At 38.7% G+C, this 22872-nt stretch overlaps 1 protein-coding gene across 7 annotated transcripts in view; it reads right to left on the reverse strand.

The window, feature by feature from the left end:
- Window positions 1–22872, reverse strand: part of KLHL29 (kelch like family member 29) — a 413313-nt gene that overhangs the window by 71724 nt on the left and 318717 nt on the right. For all 7 annotated transcript variants that reach the window (XM_069805696.1, XM_069805702.1, XM_069805698.1 and 4 more), the window contains one exon: window positions 4055–4193. In XM_069805696.1, the coding sequence (XP_069661797.1) occupies window positions 4055–4193 (139 nt within the window). The remainder of the gene's footprint in view (window positions 1–4054; window positions 4194–22872) is intronic.

Below are 22872 nucleotides of genomic sequence, written 5' to 3' on the forward strand. Positions count from 1 at the left end.
CTCTCATTGCTCCAGAGGGAATCTCCCACCTGCCTGCACATAGGTGCCTGAATTAGGAGAAAAAGCTCCTTTGGAAGCCTTCAAGGTGCTTCTCTTCATCACCTGTACCACAAATTAGGCCCCTGCTTTGGGAAGGCTGATTTCTTAAAATCCACCTAAAATATAGGTGCAAATTAGAGGCCAAAGTCAGGCAGACTGGAAGCAACTGTGGTTGGTGGTGCACTCAAAATATGTAAGATGGTATTTAGAGGACAGATCCCTATTCCAGCTGCTATTTATCATCCATTTTCTCCTGAAGTCCTATACTGCAGTAATCTTGTATGGGTCACAGTTTGAAGAAGCTGACTAACCACCTGATTTCCCTAAGCACAGATAAAGTACATCAACTCCTCTATATGCTCTATGGCTGAAGGAGCAAGCAGTAAGGCCAGGTACTAAACCCCATACCTGTCATAAAGTAGGCTTGAATATTCACCACAGAAAAGAAGGTACTTTAAAGGGGATTTTATGAAGAGAACTTAAGGAAACCTAGCACTCCCCAAATATGTTAAATATTGTATAAAATTGTTCCCGAGGTTGTTAGCGACAGCCTCAGAGCCCCTGAGGTTATTGCAGTATGTCCTACTGTGGGACCAGCCTTGGGCATGCACCCATCTTCACACATCACCATCCCTCCCCTGCACCTCACTTTCCTCCCTTCGTGGGCACAGTGAAGTGGAAGAGACGTCAGGAACATTTCACACCTGCTGTTCCCAATACACTTAATCCTTTTCAGATTTCAGTCCTTTTCACTGAAAAGGACTAAGAGTGGTTTTTATAGTCAGCTGCTGTTGGGAGGGAGATGAACGTTGAGTCCTGGCTTAGGCTCGAGTGCTGTGCAGCTCCTAACAGGGACTGGTTAACCTGTTCCCAAGAGCACGGCGCTTGGTATGGTGCTGAGCTTAGGCTCAGGACTGGGCTAAACCAACCTCAAAAGGTGCATGCTCATATATTTAGAAGATAAATCACATGGAATGAGAATTTTCTGGATGAGGACCAGAATGCTCAGCACGTTGTAGAATTAACCATTTTCTGAGAACCTAAGGGTTTCTCAAAGTGCGCTCTCATTACAAAATTTGTTTCATAAATAGTACATAACTTTAGAATTGTTTTGGTCAATCAAACCTGGTTACCATCTTTTCACTACAGTGCAATAAAACCAACGTATTTTTTTCCTTGCTATGACTAATTCTCATGAAATAGCCTTCCTCAAAAAGGGCAATAACTCTAGTTCTATTATGCTTTTTGTCTATATTGGTGTTTTTTGGTTTTTTTTTGAGGATGGGATAATCGAACATTATCTTTTATTTGGCTTTGAACATGTCACTTTTATTCTTTTGAGACACTACTTGCTATTCTACCATCAGATACCAACTCCAACACACAGTGGAATCAATGGCAGAACATGAGGTTAACAATAACTAGCCTGTGGCAAAGAACAGCTGAAGTAAATACTCTGAAAGATATTCTTTTTCTGCGTATCTATATGAATGCACATAGCACCTTCATGAATAGATCATCTCATTGATGTTTCTGGTGACCTGTTAGTGCCTTCGGTTGGAATGGCATTAGAGTTTAACCCTGGCATGCACTGAATGAAATGGCCTTTATATCATACTTAACATAAAGAGATGTCCTTTATTCTTCAAGAAAAACTGCCATTTCTTGTTTTAATTTCTATAATAATACAAAGATAAAAATCACATAAAGCTTAAAGTACCATCTCAAAGGAGATGCTAACAGGAGAGGATTCTAGGCGTGTTGTATTTATAAACATACTGACTCTGTGAACTATAATGATTTTGTATTATTAAGGGCATGAACCTACAAAATACTGAGTACCTCTTGCAACTTGAGTCCTTGACTTTCATTGACTTCATGTGGCTTCTAAAAGGACTACCCTTTCTACTGTAACTATCCTCTAAAAAGCAAGTATTTAGAAATTCCACCCCATAGCCCTGAGTTTATTGTCTCGCAAAGACACATTTGCTCAGTTTACAGGTGAATATTTATTTTTCTCACCCGACAGTTTTGCAAACTCAACTAGACATCAAGCTGGATTTTTCCTTATTCAAGCATCATCATCAGTAATAAAGGTATTTTTGCCTTGGATACACCTGTGCAACTCCATTAGCCTTCATCAAGGTTACATGTGTGCGACTGAGGTTATATATGGAAGACAACTGGGATGGAGAGACCTGACTGTGGACACAAATCAACCTCTGGAATATTTATTGCTGATGATGATGTGAAAGAAGGCAAAAAGTGGCGAGGTTGGCAAATGGGCTAAACCTTTCACTGTTTTTTTCTTGTAATGCATGTGAGCCTTATGTGAGCAGCTGAAAGACAATAAATGCTGAAATCTAAGGTTTTGCTATCATAGTCTCTTTTCAGAGCATTTAAAAAGGTTGGTTTTTTTTTTTGTTTGTTTGTTTTAAATGAGTTCATATCAGAACAGTGTTCAGCCTAAAGTGTATCTCCATTCGATAACTAAATAATAAAGCAGCAACATTCCTCAGTGTGCTTCTCGAAATAGATGCTGCCTGGTGACTTCTGCACAGAAGCAGATGTCTTTGCAGCAAAATCCAAACGACAGTCTTTGGCCAGTCAGTTACTGGATTTCTGTAAGTTGATTCTAAGATTTTCTTTCCCTATACACTCTACTCCTTATCACCCTAAAAAGCATATACTGTAGCCTTAACAATTAAATGATAATGAGCAGACAGAAGAGAAAGGACAGGAGAGATCTGGCATAGCTACAGCTAGCAATCATTAGATTTACAGAGGGGAAAAGACATGCTTCCTAGGCCAACATATTTTTTATGAATAATTGATAAGGCAGTCAGCACAGTTATATCATAGAAATGTAATATATATCCATAATTATAAAACCAGTTTTGTGCAAAAGGACATAATACACTGAAAGGAGATACCAGCCAATATGCCATCCTGAAATAAAATACAGTCACTATTGTGTTAGTTGGCAAAATTTAAATACAGGATTTGAAGCAAGCAAAATGTTCTTTAATCCCATTTTCTAGCACAGTCCAGGCTCAGTCTGCTCAGGAAAATACTGCAAGGCAAAATCAGCAGCTGCATTAATTTGCTGATGATTGAGAGAAAAATGAAAGTTATCCTCACGGTTTTTTTCTCCCTACTTGCTACTCTAACTTACTAATAATACGAGAGTACCAATTTATTCCTATGCGAGTATATGAAGCATACAAATTGAAAAATCAATGTAATGGAAAAAAAAGATTATCATGCACTGTTTAGAATCAATCAGCTAGAAACAGAGGGGGGAAAATGCGAAGGCGGAGACATGATGTTTAGAAAATGTACATATTGTACCTACCCTAAGCTAGAGTGTTTGTAGGAGTAATCTACCCTTAGTCTAACATGCAGACTGAGCTATATTTTGACCAGAAAATCATCTTATTTCCAATCTTTTCTAGAGAAATTAATCAGTTGTCTTTTCTTCTTTTGAAAGTCCCCACATAATAAAAATATCAATCCCTTTGCCCATAAAAGCTACACAAAAGCATGTAACAAAGATTTCAGGGTGAAGGGATTATGATACTCAAAATGCTTTATTAGCACGATGTCTCAGCATCGCTCACCAGAACACTGATGGCTTATTGTAGCCCGAAGGACAGACTTTTGTCGCATGTGACAGAGTCCCTTGAAAACATTGACAGCAATAGTTTTTAGTTGTGGTCTGAATCACCATTAGCAGTTGAGTTTAAATCTTAGATCTCTCAGTGGTGAAACACTTTCTTCGGCCAAAACTGGCCTCTACTCATCAGAAATAATTACACTGTACGAGTCAGATGTGTAACAAATGGGTCTGAGTCTCAGTTTGGAAATACATTCAGAGGAGGTGGAAAGAATGGCTACTGGCTCTGTGACAGGAGATTCAATCTTCATAAACCTGCAAGAGAGGGGAGGAAAAAAAAGCGACACAAATGCTCCCTACAAAAGAACAGAGCAGATCACAGCTGGAAGGAAGGCAAACCTTTTAATCAGGTCCTTGAAATACAAGCTGCAGGAAGCTAGAACATTTTGGTGGACTTCAAACTCTTTGCCTTCAACAATAATTTTCAGGTCTGTAAACTCTTTCGCTCTGCGTTGCTGGTTCAACTCCTTCAACATTTCTGCAGAACAGAGAAGACAGACAGTGCCAGGGTTCCCATTAAGAGTTTTTTATTTTTACTTTTTACTTTTCATTTTTTTTTTGTAAAGAAGTAGAGAAACAGGAAACAACTGATATTTTTGTTGGTAAGATTGGCTCAACACAGACAGTCAGAAGTTACGAACATAACATATTAAAAAAAGAAAAAGAAAAAAGCAGGAACCAGTAGGTCTAAACAACTGAAATATATATACAGAAAAAAAGCAAAAACAATCCTAAATTTGGAAGGGTTAAAAATGAAAACAAAATATTTCAGCATCAGCAAATCAGAAACACATTATCACAGAAAAGTTAAAATAATTTCTTATAATAAAAATCAAGAGCTAATGAATTTCTATCCAAATGCAAATAAGTTTTGAACATACTAGAATAATATTAGTAAAAATATGGTATTATGATGCAATATGAACTGGATATGGGTCAAAATAATAAAACCACAAGACCTGCAAAAATAACTTATCCTTAACATAGTAAAAATGTGTTAAGCCTCTCAGTTAACATAATAAAATAGTACTTCTAAATAATATATAAATTACAGTGCACAAAAAATTAGCCAAATTATCAATGCATCTTGACATATACCTCATCTATACAGACTACAATTGTATATGTTTCAGAATTAGCTTAAAAGCATCCTTATGATAAAAAATAATCTCATGCAGAGAAAAAATTACTGCCTTTTATAGCAATTCCCATTTTTTGCACTCCAAGGATTTTTACCATCACAGCATTTTTATTTTTTAGCCTTCAATGGCTTCATTTACAGCAACAATCAACTTTCACACATCATGAAAGAATCGTAATGATTAAAATAACCTATGAAAGTGTTTCCATCCTGCAATTAAGCACCTACCTTGCGTGATGTCTCCTTTTATAAAGCCTATTGGTACTAACAGAATGAAATAATAGCATGCCATGTCTTCATGTGTGGATGTGAACTACTAAGCAACCTACATGTTTTATATGCTGGCTGGACTTTTAAGGGTAAGACTTCCCTCCAACTTTGCAGACCAAAGTGGCTATCAAGATGAATAATATACTTTTCACCTGGGCAATAGCCTGGCAGTTCAGAAGCCAGTGATCAAGATGATAAAAGAGCTGATTTTAAATACTAAAGGATTTTGGTTTTATTTTATGTTTGCAATAGGTCAAGGTTCTCATTTTCTCAGTATAACACCCTGAACACATTCCTCTTCAGACAGATCTGTAAATCAAGAACAGTTCTTTACATGGAGTCCTTCCTTACACGAAGTAAAAGGGACCCAAAGAGTGTGTAACTATAACTGTGTTTAATGCCACTGTCAGGCTCGGGCACTGGGCTGCCAAAGCATCGCCAAAGGGCCTTATGGTGAAATGAAGACCCAAATAATCTTTGCATTCTGCTGCTTCCCCTGAGAAACTCAACAGCAATTGTTTCAGTGAAGCCCTAGTGGTTAAACGACATGAAAGCATGCAAATACACAACCGTGGCATGAAAAGAAATTGAAGTTCTCCCAAGCCCCAACATCTGTGGTGCACATTTTTCAGGCCTAAGTAAATAAATGTCACCTTGCACATTTATGTCTATTTAATGGAAACACAGTAGTGTCTGAAAGGCTAATTATTCTATGCTGAAATGGGTCAGTGCTCTCCAGAGAGCAAGCAGATCATTAGAGAGGGCACAGAAATAACAGCAGGCTTGTGTCAGATCTATAACAGGGGAAAATAAACCACTCTGTCCTGTGGGTGCTATAGCAGGGGCTATTTTTAACAAATTCATCTGAGCTAAAGTACAATGATACATTTTGAGCAAAACTTAAAATGGGGACCGAATGCTCGCTCTTCTGCAGGAAAGTTTCAGGCTTTTGCTGGAGGTGTGGTGCCTGAAGTCCGACTTGACCATGAACGCTTCAGGCCTCAGTTGAAGACCAAGGATGCTTTGGACACAAGGGGTGTTCCACCTGATTTAGGGTCAGAGTGACTAAGGTCTCTGGTTTCACAGGAACAGCACGAGGTGCTTCCTAGCTGCATGCTTTTGGAGGCAATTGTGGAGGAAGCATTTTTTGTCCCTTTTCACATATGAATGACTTTTTTTTCTGTCTCAGTCCATTTTCCCACTTTCACTTACAGCAACTACATTTTCCTCCCAACCAATTTTCTATCATTTCATTTCTTAAAGACAGTTACTTTTCCCTCTAAACTTTCTGATATTCTCCTATCCCCTACTTAATTTCACTTTTGTTTTCTGTCATTCCCCTTTTAAAATTTGCCCAACTACTGTCCTCCATCCCCATTTGCACTTTTCCTAAGTTCCTATTCAAGAACCTTTTCTCTAGTACCTGTGGCAGCCCTTTACAGTCTTCCTTGCAGAACCTTTCAAGACAAGGGCTCCAAGACTAAGTGATACAAGTTAAAGATTACACTTACATGAGGGGTCAATCTCCATCTCACCTCATTCCATCTCCTCCTTTGAAAGCTCATGATCAATTATTCTTAGTGTTCAAAAAGCACAAGTGTATGAACAGCAACTGCTTAGATGGATCCTGCGCTCCAGGAGAGAAGAGGCAACAGAGTTTAGTTGCACTCTGAATGGGCTGGGGGTTTTCAGAGGTAAGGTCAGGGTAAGTGGGACAGTAGAGACCATCCTTGAACTCATGACCGTGGCCAAGATTGCCAAATAACAATACACAAAGTTCAGCCACTGCACCTATAGATGTTGTGCTCTCTGTGCTATCTCCAGTATTGTGAGAGCTGGTTCGAGCATGTAAGTCCCCAAATGGCTCTCCCAGGTAATGGGCTGATTACTTGGACTTTACTGAGCACTCTGTAATTACATCCAGTCCTGCAGTTCCGGGGCACAGTTTCTATCTATGCTCTTTACACACTTCAGTGTGCTTTATACTGCATGCATTCATTAAGGGATGCAAACCAGAAAAGACTGGTCTGGAGCAGTGGTGCAATTTGTCTCATAAAGAACCAGAAATCAGAACAAACCCTAATCAGAAACTGAAGCTCCTCTTTTTCCTATAGACATTCAGATGCCATAATTCTCTCCTTGTCCCCCTGACTTGTTATAGTGCTCTCCACAGAGGGATGACTATGAACAGTCCTGTATTTTTTGTGGCTTGGTTTCTGAACTAGAAAGAGAACAGGCAGGTAGAGAGGAGAAGGAAGTCAGGAGACTGCATTGATTCATCGATCTTCCTTGCTGAGGCTCCTTTGTATTACTAAATAACTAGCAGGCATTAGTATTGGACACAAGGTTATATCAGAACGGGCCCTCATTCTCAGAGTATTTGTAATGCTCACACTGTGCTTAGCCAGGCATTAATGATTTATGAGGACTCAGGATGAGTTGCAAAACAAATTTTTTCACCAGGTAATAATGCCTGCCGATGAGTTGTAAAAGGAGAGACAACACAGTGCAGTCCTGGCAGTGAAAAATTATCTCAGCTGTCTCCTGCTAGTTCCTCTTCTGGGCTCCTCCTAATTTTCAGCGTTTCCTCCAACAAATGGAATTTCCTGAAACCTTCAGAAAAGGATGTGCTGGGAATTCCCTAGTGGTTATTTATTCCTCTGGTTTCTTAGTTCTTACAAAGGGTTTTTTCTTTGCTTTTCTTCCGATTTTTTTTTTTTTTTTTTTTTAATTTTTAAGCGATCCAGGTAAAAATAAAGTGCAAGGACAGTTAAGCTGCAAGGTTTCAGCAGGGTAGGCACTGATGTTCCCTTTCCACAGTGAATCACAGCAAATGCTCTCACATTCATAGTGCAAGGAATTTTCCTTCCTGCTCTAGGTGCACAGACATGTTGGGACTGCAGAAACCAAGCCAGTCCTTTGCCTTCTTCATCATTACTGATGCTAAATCATTCTCAGTCAAAGACTGGTTGAATGTTTTCTTCACAAAGAAATACACAATAGACATGCCCATGTTCTTCCATAATTACTTAAGCCACGTAGTGGTAGAACCTAAAGGGGACTTGACCTGAAACCTGCAACTGAAGATCTCTGTGGAGCTTGTGAAAGGAAGCACTTTCTATCTTGCCATTATCAGCTTTCATATCATTGCTTGGGGGCATTTAAACATAATTATACTGAGAATCCCAGAGACAATATGGGCCAGAAGGTGTAAGTGACTTTCCTCAGGTTAGGAACAAAGCCAGGAAGAACTCAGAAGCTTTGATTCCTGGTCCCCAGCTCCACCCAGCACACTACATTTTCTCTTTCTTAATTAATGGACAAATTACAAATTAAACTGAAGAGCCCACAAGCCTTGGATCAAATGTAGGACCAAGAACAACTGTGTAATTTTGTAGATCAAGTAAAGGGAACAGAAATTATATAGTGAATCTTTTTTTTAAATTACTTATGATCAGAAATAAAAATGAACAAGGAACTTATTCCCCAAGTTTATTTATTCTGTATTTCAAGCACAGTGGAGACTGGATACCCAGTCAAAGATCCTCTCTAATGCACACTCCTATGGCACAATGGAAGTTCTCAGGTTTATTTTCACTTCTAATGAAGAACTCTTTACTTAAATACGAGTAGATAAGGCTTTAAAACGGGGCAGCAAGAGCTACAATATAATGAGCTGTGAAATACGGAAGAACACTTTTTACAAATAGTATTTTTAAAAATTTGCTTGGAAAAACTAACTTATTATAAAACTGCAAAGGGTAATTGATGAAACATCACTAATTATTCTTGTGAAGAACATGCAAGAGACCAGTGCTTGCCCAGACAGCCCCATGCTTTCATGATTGGGACAGAAAATGTGGGAAAGACAAGAAAAGCTACCAGAAGGAAAATCCAATTACTTTCTTGCCTTAATAAGTAAGGAGATTAATTCCCAAGGTTATGCTCTGGTTATGTAAAACAAGCATTTTAACCATTAAGTGCCAGCACTGCACACAGTTGCTCATTTTGATAGACAGTGGTAGAGTGTGTGTAGCTACAAGAAATCAAATTATGAAGCAAAAGACCTAGCAGTCGAATAGGAGTTACGAGTGATGGGAAAGCGTGTACCATGGTGAACCTGTCCTATTGAACCATACAAGTATTCATGATTGTTTGCCCGTGTTGACAAGTCTCTCTTTCGCCTCACTGCTGCTCCCACAGACACACAGAGAACCCCAAAGCCTGGAGAGTGCCACAATAAACTGCTCCATCTACCCTCATGCTGTTGATAACTAGCTTGAAGGAGCTGCATAGAGAGATTAACAACTAAATGTCTAGTTGCCTCATTACGCACACACACTTAGCACTGCAGTGGCTAAGGCTGTTCTCCACTCCCCTGCGACATCTTGACACTGCAGACCAACTACCACTGAACATCATCCCTTAGGGTATCCCATGATTATCGGGCAGGGGGTTAGTTATTTCCCAGTTGACAAATACACCATCAGCTATGGCAGCTTCCATGTGGTATGAAGACAAGTACACACCTCTGGAGAACAGCTTCCTACTTGGGACCAAGGACAAGAAATAGGTCCTTTATTCTCTTTTGGCCTGAAATGAAATAGTAATAGAGAAAAAGAGGAATGAGCAAAGTCTTGTGGGAATCATTAACAGATGAGGATGACTCAGATATTATCTTGTGATCTTCAGTATCCTTCCTGGACTCTAAAAACTAAATGTCTAGTTATCTGGACTGTCTCTGTAGTCAAATAGAGACAGAAACATGTCTTATGTACAATCCAGCCCCTTCTGTGCATTCAGCCGGGTAGGACACACTACCATGGGTGTCTCTCCCCAGGGATTACCAAGGGAGATTAGAATTAGCTGAGACCGGACACTTTTTTTTTTTTTTCACAGAAGGTGAGAATTATCTCTTGCAGATAAATACTTTCGCTTTTTTCTTTTGGATCTCAATTCTAGTTGAACTTCTTCAAGAGCAGAAGGAGAAGGGGGCATAACAAATCTGGGACTCGCCTGTACGATGATCCTTTATCAGTGAGATGGGGGAGGTAGACAAATGGTGAAAACACTCTCGCTCTGTACTGTGAAGTGCCAAGGCTGCTAATGGCTTGAGATGGAGGTGCAAAATACTGCTGTATGACAGTGGTGTGTCCAGCCCTCCTTCCCCAATCTGTATTGATTATGTGGTTTCCACATGATGCCATCCTACTGGAAAGGCATCTGAAAATGCTCTACTGCTTGTGGCCATCTCCTGAACACTTTTGCTGTCATAAGCCCTTAAGCCAGATAAAATGAACTGAGAAAAGCTCAATACTGACTACAGGAGCACTAGAGCCCCAAGGCACAGGCTCAGCCCTACAGAGCCTCTGCTAGCCAGCTACACTCCCTAGTGAAGATGGAGCATATGTTGATGGAGAGGTATCACTGCTGGCACAGCTACACCAACCTCTGAGCAAAAGGCAACGAGACTCATCTTCTGCTGGGTTTTGTCAGCACAGCAATGTGAAATGCAAGGCGTGAAGTTGTCATACTCTGAGCTGATACAGCTATGGCAGTAGTGCAGACCAACCTGTCTAGATCTTAGTCTTGTTGACACTGTTATACACCTGTGGTGCTGAAGAAAACAGTAACAGATGCTGGAGAGTGGGGAAATATTTTTAAATCCCATACTGAACAACACATATGTGGCTGTATATGATAATTCTGCTCAAAGGATTGTTGGTCGTGAGATGCCCCATTGCGCTAAATAATTTTTCATTGTTCACATAGACAAATTCTTCTCACCTTGTAATGATGAGAAAGGGTCAACAAAGTCAGCTGTGGTGATTACACACTTGAGGAAGACAACTACAAGTCTATGTGTAAATGGAACCTTTCTAAATACATTAAAAACTGAGGGAAGTCATCATATCATGTTTTGAAACTGATTTTCAGGCTATTATCATCACTAGAACTGACATTAGGAGATACCTCAAGGACGCCTTCACACATTACAGAGTTGCTATTTCCCTATATTAGGCTGCAGAACTATTTCAACATATTTTCTGACTATATTCAGAGATGAACAACACCCTTAATTTCTAGCAAATCTACTTAAAATGCAACTTTGGAGAGATTTTGGTATCACAGTTATGCATAAAAATAATAAAAACGGGAGTGTGGGGGCTAGAATAGCTTTGCTGCTTTGACTTATAAGGTAATGTCTTCTATGGTATCCATGCCTGCTAATTTATAATCATACAGGGTTACAAATGCACAGTGAGCGTATGTGACTGGCTTTGAAAATGAATTGCATTTACATTACATATATGGATGCACAGAAAGAATGAGAAAAAATATGAAGACAATCTGATCTCTTTAGTTTTCCAACATAGGCTGTGACCCACGCAAGGAGAAAGAGCAAGACCAAAAGGATCCAGCATAAAAATACCCACTGAGATGTTGCGATAAAGATGCAGCTTCCTACATCAGGATCTGCTGGTTTTTTTTTTTTTCAGGATTCACCGCTGATTAAATATAAAGTTGGCTGCAGCCTGTTCTATATTGGCCAAGGCAAACAAACCCCAGGGGATCCCAGCAAATTGCCACGCTGGCCCCCTGTTCCATATATAACATGCCACTATATCAGTTAGCACTGTAACGTGATTTCCAGGCAGACAATAATTTTCTCTGGAGACAAAATGAGAGAGAGAGACAGGCAGAAAGAGAAGGGAAAAAAAACCCTGTAAGCGCTGGAAATGCAGAATAGCCCAGACTCAAAGAGAAATTTAGTTCTGATTGTTTTATTTACCAGCAGGCAGCCCTGAATATCAATACACACTTAAGGGAAGGCTAAAATATTTATTACTACGTGATCTGGGATGGATTTGGTATCATCCTAATTGCTTGTAGCAGAAGACTAGCAGAGAGCTTTTAGACCTTTTTGATCTCTTTATGTAGTGCAAGGCATTAGCTAAACGTTTCCTAGTTTTGAAGGCTTTGAACAAGAAGCACCCATCTGTGAAACCAGTAGTGTAATCAACAGGCTCCCCGACATGTCAGCTATAGTCAAACGCTGACCATTTTTGCTGGTGTAAGAACAAAAGCTGCAAATTGTGTATTAACAGTGATCAGCCACACACATGTGCATACGTACAGCTGGCAAACAAAACGCTTGTTTTCCAAAATAAGAAAATAAGAAAAGACAGGTTTCTGAAAATAGATCAGTCATGCATCCAGGACCAATTGCACACATTAAAGAAAAATAAAAAACTGTGAGGTGTAATACCTGACAATCAAAGACTTCAAAGCACTTAACATACATTAATTAGCAAGGGGGGGGTGGTTCCTCTGCCCATTGTAAACGAAGGCAGTGCTGCCCAGTTTCAACAGGGGCAGGACTTACTTTTTTCTTAAAACATACTTAAGTGTAATCAACACAATTCTTTGAAATAAATCCATCTTTGCTGACCAGTGGTAATGCATCTATTTTCTAGCATTAATATACTGCAGTTTATGAGGCCTAATGAAATAAAATAAAGCCAACTCAAATCTTTGGCACTGAAATCCCACCCTTTCAGAAGATATTATACATCATCTATAAATAATATAGTACTAAATCTAAGTATTTAGGCCTATATACTCAGTGGATGGCTTAGTACTGGGTATAAGTTACACACTGGGTTAAATGCATATGACAGCATCTCTTGGTCCAGCAGACATCTCATATGATAAAGAACTGTTCTTTTGGTACAGACTGTGTCTCCACAATGAGACCCAGTGATTCATTACAGTATCAGAACAGACAAGTATAATCAAATATTGCAAAATAAGAAAAATGAAAACACTGTCAGTCAACTCCAGGCCCTCCCTCAGGGTGGTCTGCAACCCAACAACTCTGCTTCAACAACTGGTTCCCTGCTCTATAGCTTCAGCATGTCTCGGTGGCTGCACTCACGTCCACTCACGATTACAGAAGTAATTATAATAGTTAAATACAAGGCTGTTAACTTTCCTAAGAAAAAATGATAAATAAGCTATTTTTTGTGCCCCATGAGCTTTAGGAACATGGTATCCTATGGTAAAGAAGCCATAATTTGTGTCAGATTTCCCTTGAACATCTCCCCACTTATAACATTTTCAAATCTCTAGATTCTACCTGTCCTAAAGACGTGAAAGACTTTATAATCGATTTTTTTCTTCTTTTATAAGCACTGTAAAGTTTTCAACTCTAACAGGGTTGTAGCTGTTTAGGAAATGTTTTGTAAAATGTCCTCCTCACTTCTGCTTAACTCATGTTTTCCCTTGATAGGGTAAACCTTGATATTTAAATCTTTATTTTTAAACAAACTTTTTGAAAGGTATTGTTGTTAACATTAAGTATTTTTGTATAAATCCTAGCAAAGTCACTTCCTAGTATCTGTGTTGCCTGAATAGTGAGTTTGTACAGTATGGCAAGAGAATATGCTGTGACTGGCTGATAATGTAAGAAACCATTTAACTGCAAATGTTGTTTATATTCATAGAGGAACAAGTTATCAGGAAGTGTTTAAGTAGCTGCCTTACCAAACTCAGAATAAAAAAAAAAAAAGACATATTTCAGAAGTCTGTTGAGATTAAAGGACAAAGATTTATTTAATGAGTATTAAAATTTATGGGCTCTCTAAGAATTAAGCAAGCTTATAAAGACTATTTTGAGAGCTGAATGGCTTTCACATAATGAAGATGGTTGATAAGACTTGGCTAAAACATTTCAAATACAAACGAAAATAAAGGGACACCTCAGAAAACATGGTCATTAAGTCAAAATTTCAACTGTGAAAGCAATATACAAATTTCACAATCATTTCATAATCAAAAAATGCTACTAAGACCAACCCGCAAAGGTGCTGAACCTATGAAAGGATGACAACAGGCAATTTTGAATCTAGACAAGCATGAAAGAAGCATGTTTTTCTCCTTCTGTGTAGTTATGGAAACAGAGAGATATAAAGCCCCTCCTAACCGAACAAGGGCCTTTTTCCTTTCTCTGCTCCCATCCGCAACTTTACAGCTGTCACCACAAGTCATCCTGCTCGCTCCTGCAAGCCAGCAGGCAGCAAGTAGGCATCTAAGGCAAGGAGAGAACAAAAGAGGCTGCAATACAGCTTCAGTTCAAATGACAGCCTCACCAGGGCTCCAGCTTGCGCTAGGAAGACAAAGTTGTAAAATTTTATGAAAGAATTGAAGTAAATTTCTTTTCTAGAGGCCTTAGCGGGAAATCAAAGATCTATTATAATTTAAGATACTGGCAGTTTCTCTTGCTAATGACCAAAATATCTAGACCAATAGCTCCCCAACAGTAGTTTGCAGGATGACAGGGGTCCATAAAACCACTTGTGCTGTTCTGAAAAGCCATATACAGAGTAAAACATTAACTGCTTCCAGTTTTGAATCTGAGTGTTAGAGATAGTGAAATGCAAGAAACATTGAGGGCTGACAGGTGTCTTTGAAAGATGGTGTTGAAACCGTGCAGATCTGCAGAGGGGACATGCTACAGCTTTAGGTAAACTGAAAATAACAAGACCTAATTTAGATAGAAGATTCTTGATGGGAATTGATTTGTCTGTCTCACGATGAAAATCAGAAATGCAGTGACGTAGATGATGTAGAAATGTTCTTGGGTACACTGGACTTGGTGAAATTCACATTAGTATGCCCATTGATTCATTTCTTGGTCTTAAACTAGACTATAATCTAGGGTGCCAAATTTAAAATGGAAATAGATGTCCAACCAGAAGCTATTTTACTGATCTGTGACACACTAAAACAGGGCTTACCACTAATTTGGAGAAGGGGGCTGCCTTTGAGGTCTTCTCAAAGGGCAGATGCTTTCTTGCAGCCTTAAATTCAGTGATGAGATCTCCCAAAAGGAACATACAGAACTGGAAATGAAACAACCACAGTTTATTGTCTGTGGTCTTTTTAATTTTTATTTTGCACTCTTCAGGAACAAAACGGTGATTATTTACTTTGTCTTCAATGATATATTGCCCTATGACACAGAGTAGAACCTGGTGTCTCTAACTAGTGTGGGCTGTGTGTCTGAACTGGTTTCAGGAGAGATAATTATTATAATTTCGTTTAGTATTTCTCATTTCTCTAGACCATTAATTTTCATATATCATATACATATTTATGAAAATTGCGGGACTTTTAATTAACTATATAGTATTAGCAGTTTATATGTACAAATGAACAACCCTGGGAACAAACTCATTAAAAATCTATGGCTAAACTTCAAAGGCTTCAGGATTTCACCTCTCGTGTACTTGCCCTCTCCCCGCTCCGGCAGCAGAAGACTAACACATATTTTAAAAGAACAAATATCTACCTGTGCAAAAGCTGCCCTTTACGTTTCACAGGAAATGTCAATATTTCAAAAGTTGGTTTTGTCTTCCCAAGTATCTGTGACCCTTTCTGTGGACTGAACATTTCATATACAGGGTTTTAAAAATGAAAATTGTTCTTAATTTTATTTTTTTCATTTGTATGTACATTTTTACATTGCTTAATAAAATGTCATTAATAGTGGCAGTATGGCACAACTGTCATGTCTCACTGCGCTGACATCTTTAGGTTAGTTTGGAAGCATTTTTCTAGGTCATTATTTTTAATTAATACAATGAATTAGTATATTTTTATTCAAAATGTCAAACTGTTTTAATCATAACACAAATATGAAACATTGACCTAGAAAATAGGATGTTTCTCTGGTACTAAAGAGCAACAACATAATTAAAAGCATGACATTCTAAAATGAAAATAGAGTATTTGACCATTTTACATCTTAATGAACTATCATATCTACTTGCTATTTAAATTTTATTAAACCGGGTAACAAATATAAAATACATTTTGAAACATCATCTTGTAATAAATTCTGGAAATATGTACCTTGTTAATGATGGTTAAATGACTTTTCTAATTAGTGTGATTTGGAAAAAACTGATTGAAATGGTGTCTTACAGCAAAAAATAGTTTCAAGGACAATTTAGTTCAGTGAAGATACTGTCAATACTACAACAGGCGGTAGATATTTATCTATAATCAGAGCTTGCTTTAACTCAGCTAGGGCTGTGCAGTAACTAGTGGAGTTAAACTGATACAAAGACCTTTTAAATGACACTAAGTGTCTACCAGTTCTAACCAACACACTGGTTTAACTGAGAACAGAATTTGGTTCCCACTACTGTACTGTAAAATAAATACAGCTATACAGACACATGCTTGCAATACCATCAAAGGATTGTTTCTTGATTTCCTGACACTTTTCAATGTTAATTTTCTAGTCAGCTTAATTTATGTCTTGGGTTTTGTTTAGTTTTCCTTTTTTCCTTTAACCATTACATCTTTATTCTTCAACTCCCTCTTGTACACTTGTGATTTTCTCCTAGCAGTATTTTTTAAAGGTAGTAATATATCACTGAAGAATGTGATTAAGATAATTCGGTGCATTCCTAAGGACATTAAATTGCTAGACTGAAGTGTAATTTGGGTAGGCTGCAATGCTTTTTAAAAAATACATAATGCTGTAAGTGTAAAATAAAACTGAAGATGAAGCAGCAGCTCTGGGGTCCTTATCTGCAAGAACTCTAAGAAATGAAAAAAACCCACAAAACAAACCAAACCGAGAAGATTTAAAATTTTAAATTCTTCAAAATGTCCAAGTAACTTTTGAGCCTGGGACTTAACAGCTCTTGAAAATTTAACCTATTTGTAATTTGTTATAAAGAAAAACAATGATTTCTCCTGAAATAATAGAGTCAAACTGCTTTTGACTAATCTAAGTAATGTCAAAGGTTAAAAAGATAAAGCTGCAAGGAAAGTACCTACTCTGTAAAACAGCCATTCATCGGAGCTTTAAATCTCTGCTTGTTCTGCAGGGAATAGTCTGCAATGACAACTCCACATAAAAGTAAGACATCCCCTTTTGTAGGGGACTATACAATTCTTGCCTTAATCATGCAAATTTTACATAATTTTAAAACCAATCTTTAATACTGGTTTAAGTAAAAGAAGTCAGAGTTCAGAACTGGAAGTGCAAACTCTAGCTATTCTTATGTTTTTTCCACTGTAGTTGATGGGCCCCAAAAGTAGCCCAAAGCAGTTCTTTTGTGGTCTTTAGTATTCAATCTATAAGTGAGAAAAAATGAATATAATTCTTCAAAAACAACTGTTGAGTATCAAATAGAGCTTCTAGAAGGGAAAAAGACATTCAATAAATGACTCTGACTCTACTTGAAGAATAATCTTTTTCATGTCCTTTTTGAAAGCAAAAAGAGAATGTGGTTGCTGTATACTCACATATTTGGTGGGGCACTGAAACAATGTCTTCCCTATGCCAAAAATTAGAAAGCCACAAAGATTTCGAGTATGTTGAACTTAAAAAACAAGTTGTTGTTTTTTTTTTTTTTTTTTTAAAATGTAACAAGCCAGCTGCTCTAGTTTTGTATGGAATCTACTGACAAACAAGGCCGCTGATTACATTTTTGGTTTCTTTTTTTTTTTTTCTTGGAAGAAGAGGGCCAGGTAGACTTATAAGCAAAATTCAGCGGAGGGAAGCTAGGAGTAAGCCTAGCAAAAAGACATCTTGGAGCAGGATAACCATAAATAAAGTAAGATTGTAAAGCAAGAAAACACACACACATAAAAAAAAAAGAAAAAGAAAAAGAAAAAGAAAAAGAAAAAGAAAAAGAAAAAGAAAAAGAAAAAGGAAAAGGAAAAGGAAAAGAAAAAGAAAGGACCTGGAGTTTCAAGGGACTGTGCCAAGCCATAGAAAATGGAAGGCATGTTCTTAAGTGCCAAAGGTAGAGGTCAAGACCATAATGAAAATCTGATATTATTAACTGTGCAAAAAGCAGGGTTGTTTCAGGACTGTGCCAGTGGCACAAATCAGCCTGCATATGATCGAAGAGGTTGTTTTATGTCATGAAAAACATGTACTACCTCACATACACATACTAAAAGTGATCCAGGAACATTAATAGCTGTTATGCTGGAGTTAAATCCTCATAGACCAGGCTAATTCTAAAATAATGCAAGCATAAAATATTTTAAAAAGTTACACAACTTCCTAAGTGACAGGTATGAAGACAGAAACCCTCTGCTACATTGGACCTTCCTCAAAGAGACTTTTTTCCTCCCATGAAAACAGAATTATAACTATGCAGCTGTGGCAGATGTTAGTACATGAATATTTATATATCCAGAGGATATTTTGGTCTACTTCACCAGGCATGTTAATATTTGAATAGATTAATCAAAGCACTGAGTTCATGAAGCAAACTGCCCCCTCACCACCACGTAGATGGATGTGGTTCATATTCTGAATGATGTGATGCTCCTGATGTACTCAGCCCCAAAGCTCATACCTACATCACCTCGTCGAGTACCTCCGGACCACAAAAGGGAATGCAGGATAGCAGCGCTGGGTTTTGAAAGGACGCAGGGCATGACAGAAAAACAGCACAACACAGTGTGGTGACGTGTGGGCATCGCTAGCTCAGGACTGAACGCAGGCCGGTCTGATGGTGCTGTGCTTAAACTTACAGCTCATCCCTCTAGGAAGGACTTCCAGCTGCCCCAATGGCTCACAGGTATAACTAGTGGACCTGTGACAACAAAAGCCTCCCGGCACAGTACAGCATGGTTTGCCCCATCAGCTTAAGTCTCCTTTAACTCAAACTGCTCTAAATCACCCTTCTGGTATCTAAAGCAAAGCACCACACATGTTCTGAAGCATTGGCCATGATGGGTTGGTGGAAACTGCAGCAATAAACCTTAAATGCATTTTTTTCCCGGAGCTATAGAAAATGTAGAGTTTGCATGAATAGTGGTAACACAACAAAACTTTTTTAACCAGAACTGAACTAAGTTTCTTTTTTAGAAATATGTTATGTAGATGCTAACACACACACGAAAGGCACTGACATTACTGTGGGAGGAATCTAAATGGCATTAAAGCAAGACTACACTTCAAATTGCTTTTCATGCCTTAAAAAACAGCGAAGGAGAACAATGTACTGTACATGCCTATTCATTTCTACTAGACTGGAAAGTAACACAACTCTTGCCCTTTCATCAATTTCAGGTTGAAGTATTTGTTTTGTATACCCATTTTCAAGTCTATAACTTCACATATACGATATACATGTACTAGCAATATATATTGTTAACTCAGTCTTATTTCCCAGTATTAATGGTATCCTACGTGGATCAATGTTTTTAATAAGAAGAATCACAGCTGTTCTTGAGTGACGGAAAAATAACTGAGATATCTTTAACAATTTTTTTTTTTTTTTTTTAAATGACAAGTGGGGCAGTCTTGGAAAATCTACAAAATATTTAAGGAAAACATCTGAGTGGGTTGCTTTTTCTCAAGGCTGGGAAATGCTAGAAAGCTCTTTGATGTGTCAGCTTTGACAGTTGTTTTGGTCCACCTCAGTTAGCATTGCAGCAGACAGCTGAGGATGCAATTGCTTTCCTTGCACTCACCGGTCCCTCAGGTAGAGGACAAGAGAGCACTCCTCAAAATACTGCTTATTAAAGTTGAATTCTGATAAACACACTTGCATACTTTTACACAGGGTACATATTTTGGGCTGAAATTAATCAAATCTACATTTAGCTGTATAAAAGGCATTTAGCCTTAACTTTGCCATCCAGGCTCCTTCCGCAGACAGACACAGGCACGTCCAGAGGGGGAGTCTTCTTGCTTCCTTGGACATCTGTTTCAGCACAGCTGGGTTTCCCCCAGGATTGTCCATCTCTCTCTAATTAAGTACAAAGGAACGCTAGCTGATTAGCTTTGATTAGCCATCCGCATTTTTCAACTCCTTTGATCCAGCTGGGTTGACTCTCATGCACTGAAAGGCAGAGATTGTTGAGAGCTGCCCACATTGCTCCCAGTGGATGGGGAGCACCCGGCACTGGAGCCACTGGCATGAAGGACACCATGCATATGCTGGCAGCTGATTAGGACAAAAAGAGGTCTCCTGGTCAGGGGAAAATCAGCACGTGACTTTTTTCACTATTTAGGAAGTCACCGTGAGGAATTGAAGAGGCTTCTGAAGCCATAAAAGCTCTGCAAGCTCTCAAAGAACAAGCATGTGATCTGAATGCAAAGAGGGAAAGGGGAATTCAAACAGTTTAGGGTTTACTTTTGACAACCAAGCTGTTGGTCTGGGCATAACTGAGGTGGAAAACTGTTAGAACCTAAAGGCTGGATGACTGCTTTTGAATAGTAGATACATAAAAGCAAACCTAATTGGTACTGTTTTGTTCCTGGCCTATTCTAGTGCAACTTTCATTACAAAATTGTCATTCAGAGCCTAGGAATATTTGCCATCCAAAATTACGTTGATGAAATAGAGTAACAATTCGTATATCCATAGAGACTGAGGAACCACAGGAGCGTATCAGAGAGAGGAGAAAGAGAGCTAGATATGCATAGGAGGCAATTTATTTATTTAAAAGCATTCAGAAAAGGTTGTCTTTAATCTGAACTCCTCCTGCAAAAAAACAGTAATTTGAATGAGCACCCAATGAAGGGCAACTTAAGACTTTGATCTCTTTATGTGTTTACGCCACCCCACTGCTTGATGGCTTCACCATCCCCTGCCACACGCCGCTAGCTGATTTTCTTAAGAGCTGCTACTCTTTCCCGGTCGCATCCTCTGCCGCGGTTGGGTTGTGATCCTCAATGCTCTGCTATCCCAGAGCCCCCGCCCCTGCTGGCTCAACAGCCCTTCCCGCGGCATTTCGAGGACAGGCACAGGGCAACCTCTGCCGTCTCATTTGATGGTGAAGTTGACAAACGACGTGTTCACTCTGGCTCTGGAAGTCCAAATGCTCCCTCCGCGATTTTGATCAGAGAAGCAGCGTGGCTCCGTTTGCCTTAGAAACCACGCATACATCATTTGAAACATTAAGAGCCACAGCCAGGCTGGGACTTAGCACTCCAGCTTTACCCTGCAACCCGAATCTCCCGGCTGACAATGAAATGCTTCGTTGCTGCTCTGCCAGGACGTAATTTCTTTCCACCCAGCAACAGGCATGAAGGCATTTGAAATCACACTGTAACCCTGACAGGCACTTCGAAGCCTTTCAAGGCCAGCAGAAAGAAAAGACAGAGGGGGTGAAAGACAGACAGAAAGAGTATGCAAGGATGGGGAAACTACACTGAATTAGAGTTAATTAAACCCAAGCTTTGACAATGTTTAAATAACAGGATTCTACACCTAGCCCTGGAATGCCTGTACAAGCTGTCATTTAATTTAAAAGAGCACAATAGCTAAATGTCAGTCTCCAGGCAGATCCTCTGCATCTTTCTGATACTGTATTAAAAAGTTATTATAAAGCAGAAGTTCAGATATTTTTTTTACAGAGTTTGATAATAGCCTTCTCAAACTTCACACTGCAAACACTCGATATGGCACTTGTGAAACCAGGAGGAGAGTTATCCTGGATAGCGCTAGGAAACCAGAAAACCAAAATCTTGAAATCTCCTAAGCTAAGTCTCAGCCTAATCTGAAGATGAAAAAGGGAGAGTTTTTTCCTAGCAAGACAAATCATGTAATAGCAAAATGCCCCTATAATAAAACCAGTTTATAAAAAAACCAGACACCCCCCAATTGTAAAACATTTGATCAAAACTTAGTGAATATTGTATTGCATGTTTTTAAAGTATAGTGCCAATACTTGGCAGCGCTATGTTCAGCTTTTCATTTTCAACATGCTTTAAGAAGGATCTCATTAATTCTCCCATATCTTATCCGGTGATTGTTGCGGATCTCTTTTCAACAGCAAGTTTTCAAAAATGTTTTCTCAGCCTGAATTTATTTGAATTAGCATTTCTAATCAAAATCAAAACAATCACAAATTAAGTATCATATTTTAATATATATGTGGGTAAAGAAATCTTTCATATTTTAAGCTACTTTCCTGAAAATAGTGTATCTTCAGTGAAATTTAGCTACTCTTTCTTCAGCTATTAAACATTTAAATTTTTGATATATTCATGTTTGGTTTTGTTATTTAATCTCATATTACTCACAAGACACTCAAAAGCAGAAACATGCAAAATGACCAAAATTGTCAAATCAGTGCACAGGAGTTATATGGAAGAAAAATACAGCAAGCTAGTATTTAGTCTCTCAATAATGGTCTTAATGCCCTCTAGTATATTAAGAATAGTATTATGGGCTCCTGATGACAAACTTGACACATCCATTTGAATATATTTTTGACACAATTATTAAAATAAAGTAAGGTCACAGAGGTAATCCACGGCAGAGGCAGCAATTTAGAACAGATGCTAATTTAGAAGCTCCTCGCTCTCAAAAAGCAGAAAACAACCTTGTTTTGCACTACTCAGCTGGAAATACCACACTGGTAGGTGCCTATCCAGATATGAAATCAGAGGATGGCAGCTGAGCTTCAGGTGATCTTGGTGTAGATAACAGAAATAGGATACTTGAGTTCAGCCAAAAGTATGAGCAGAAAGGTAATCACCAAGGACAAGATTCAAGTTGCCCGAGGACTCGGGTGGACACAAGCTTCAGGGTAACCTAGAAAGCGTGTGCATCAGTGCTGTCTGGCAGTGGAGCACCCAAAAACTCACTGGTTATCTTGCTTGTGAGGCTGCCGCCCCCTGGACACCAACCCTCCAGCTCTCCATCCCAAGTCCCAGCCCACACCAAACTCCACTGTAGTCCAGAGTATG

The sequence above is a fragment of the Haliaeetus albicilla genome, chromosome 18 (assembly GCF_947461875.1).
Source record: "Haliaeetus albicilla chromosome 18, bHalAlb1.1, whole genome shotgun sequence".
NCBI classification, from domain to species: Eukaryota; Metazoa; Chordata; class Aves; order Accipitriformes; family Accipitridae; genus Haliaeetus; species Haliaeetus albicilla.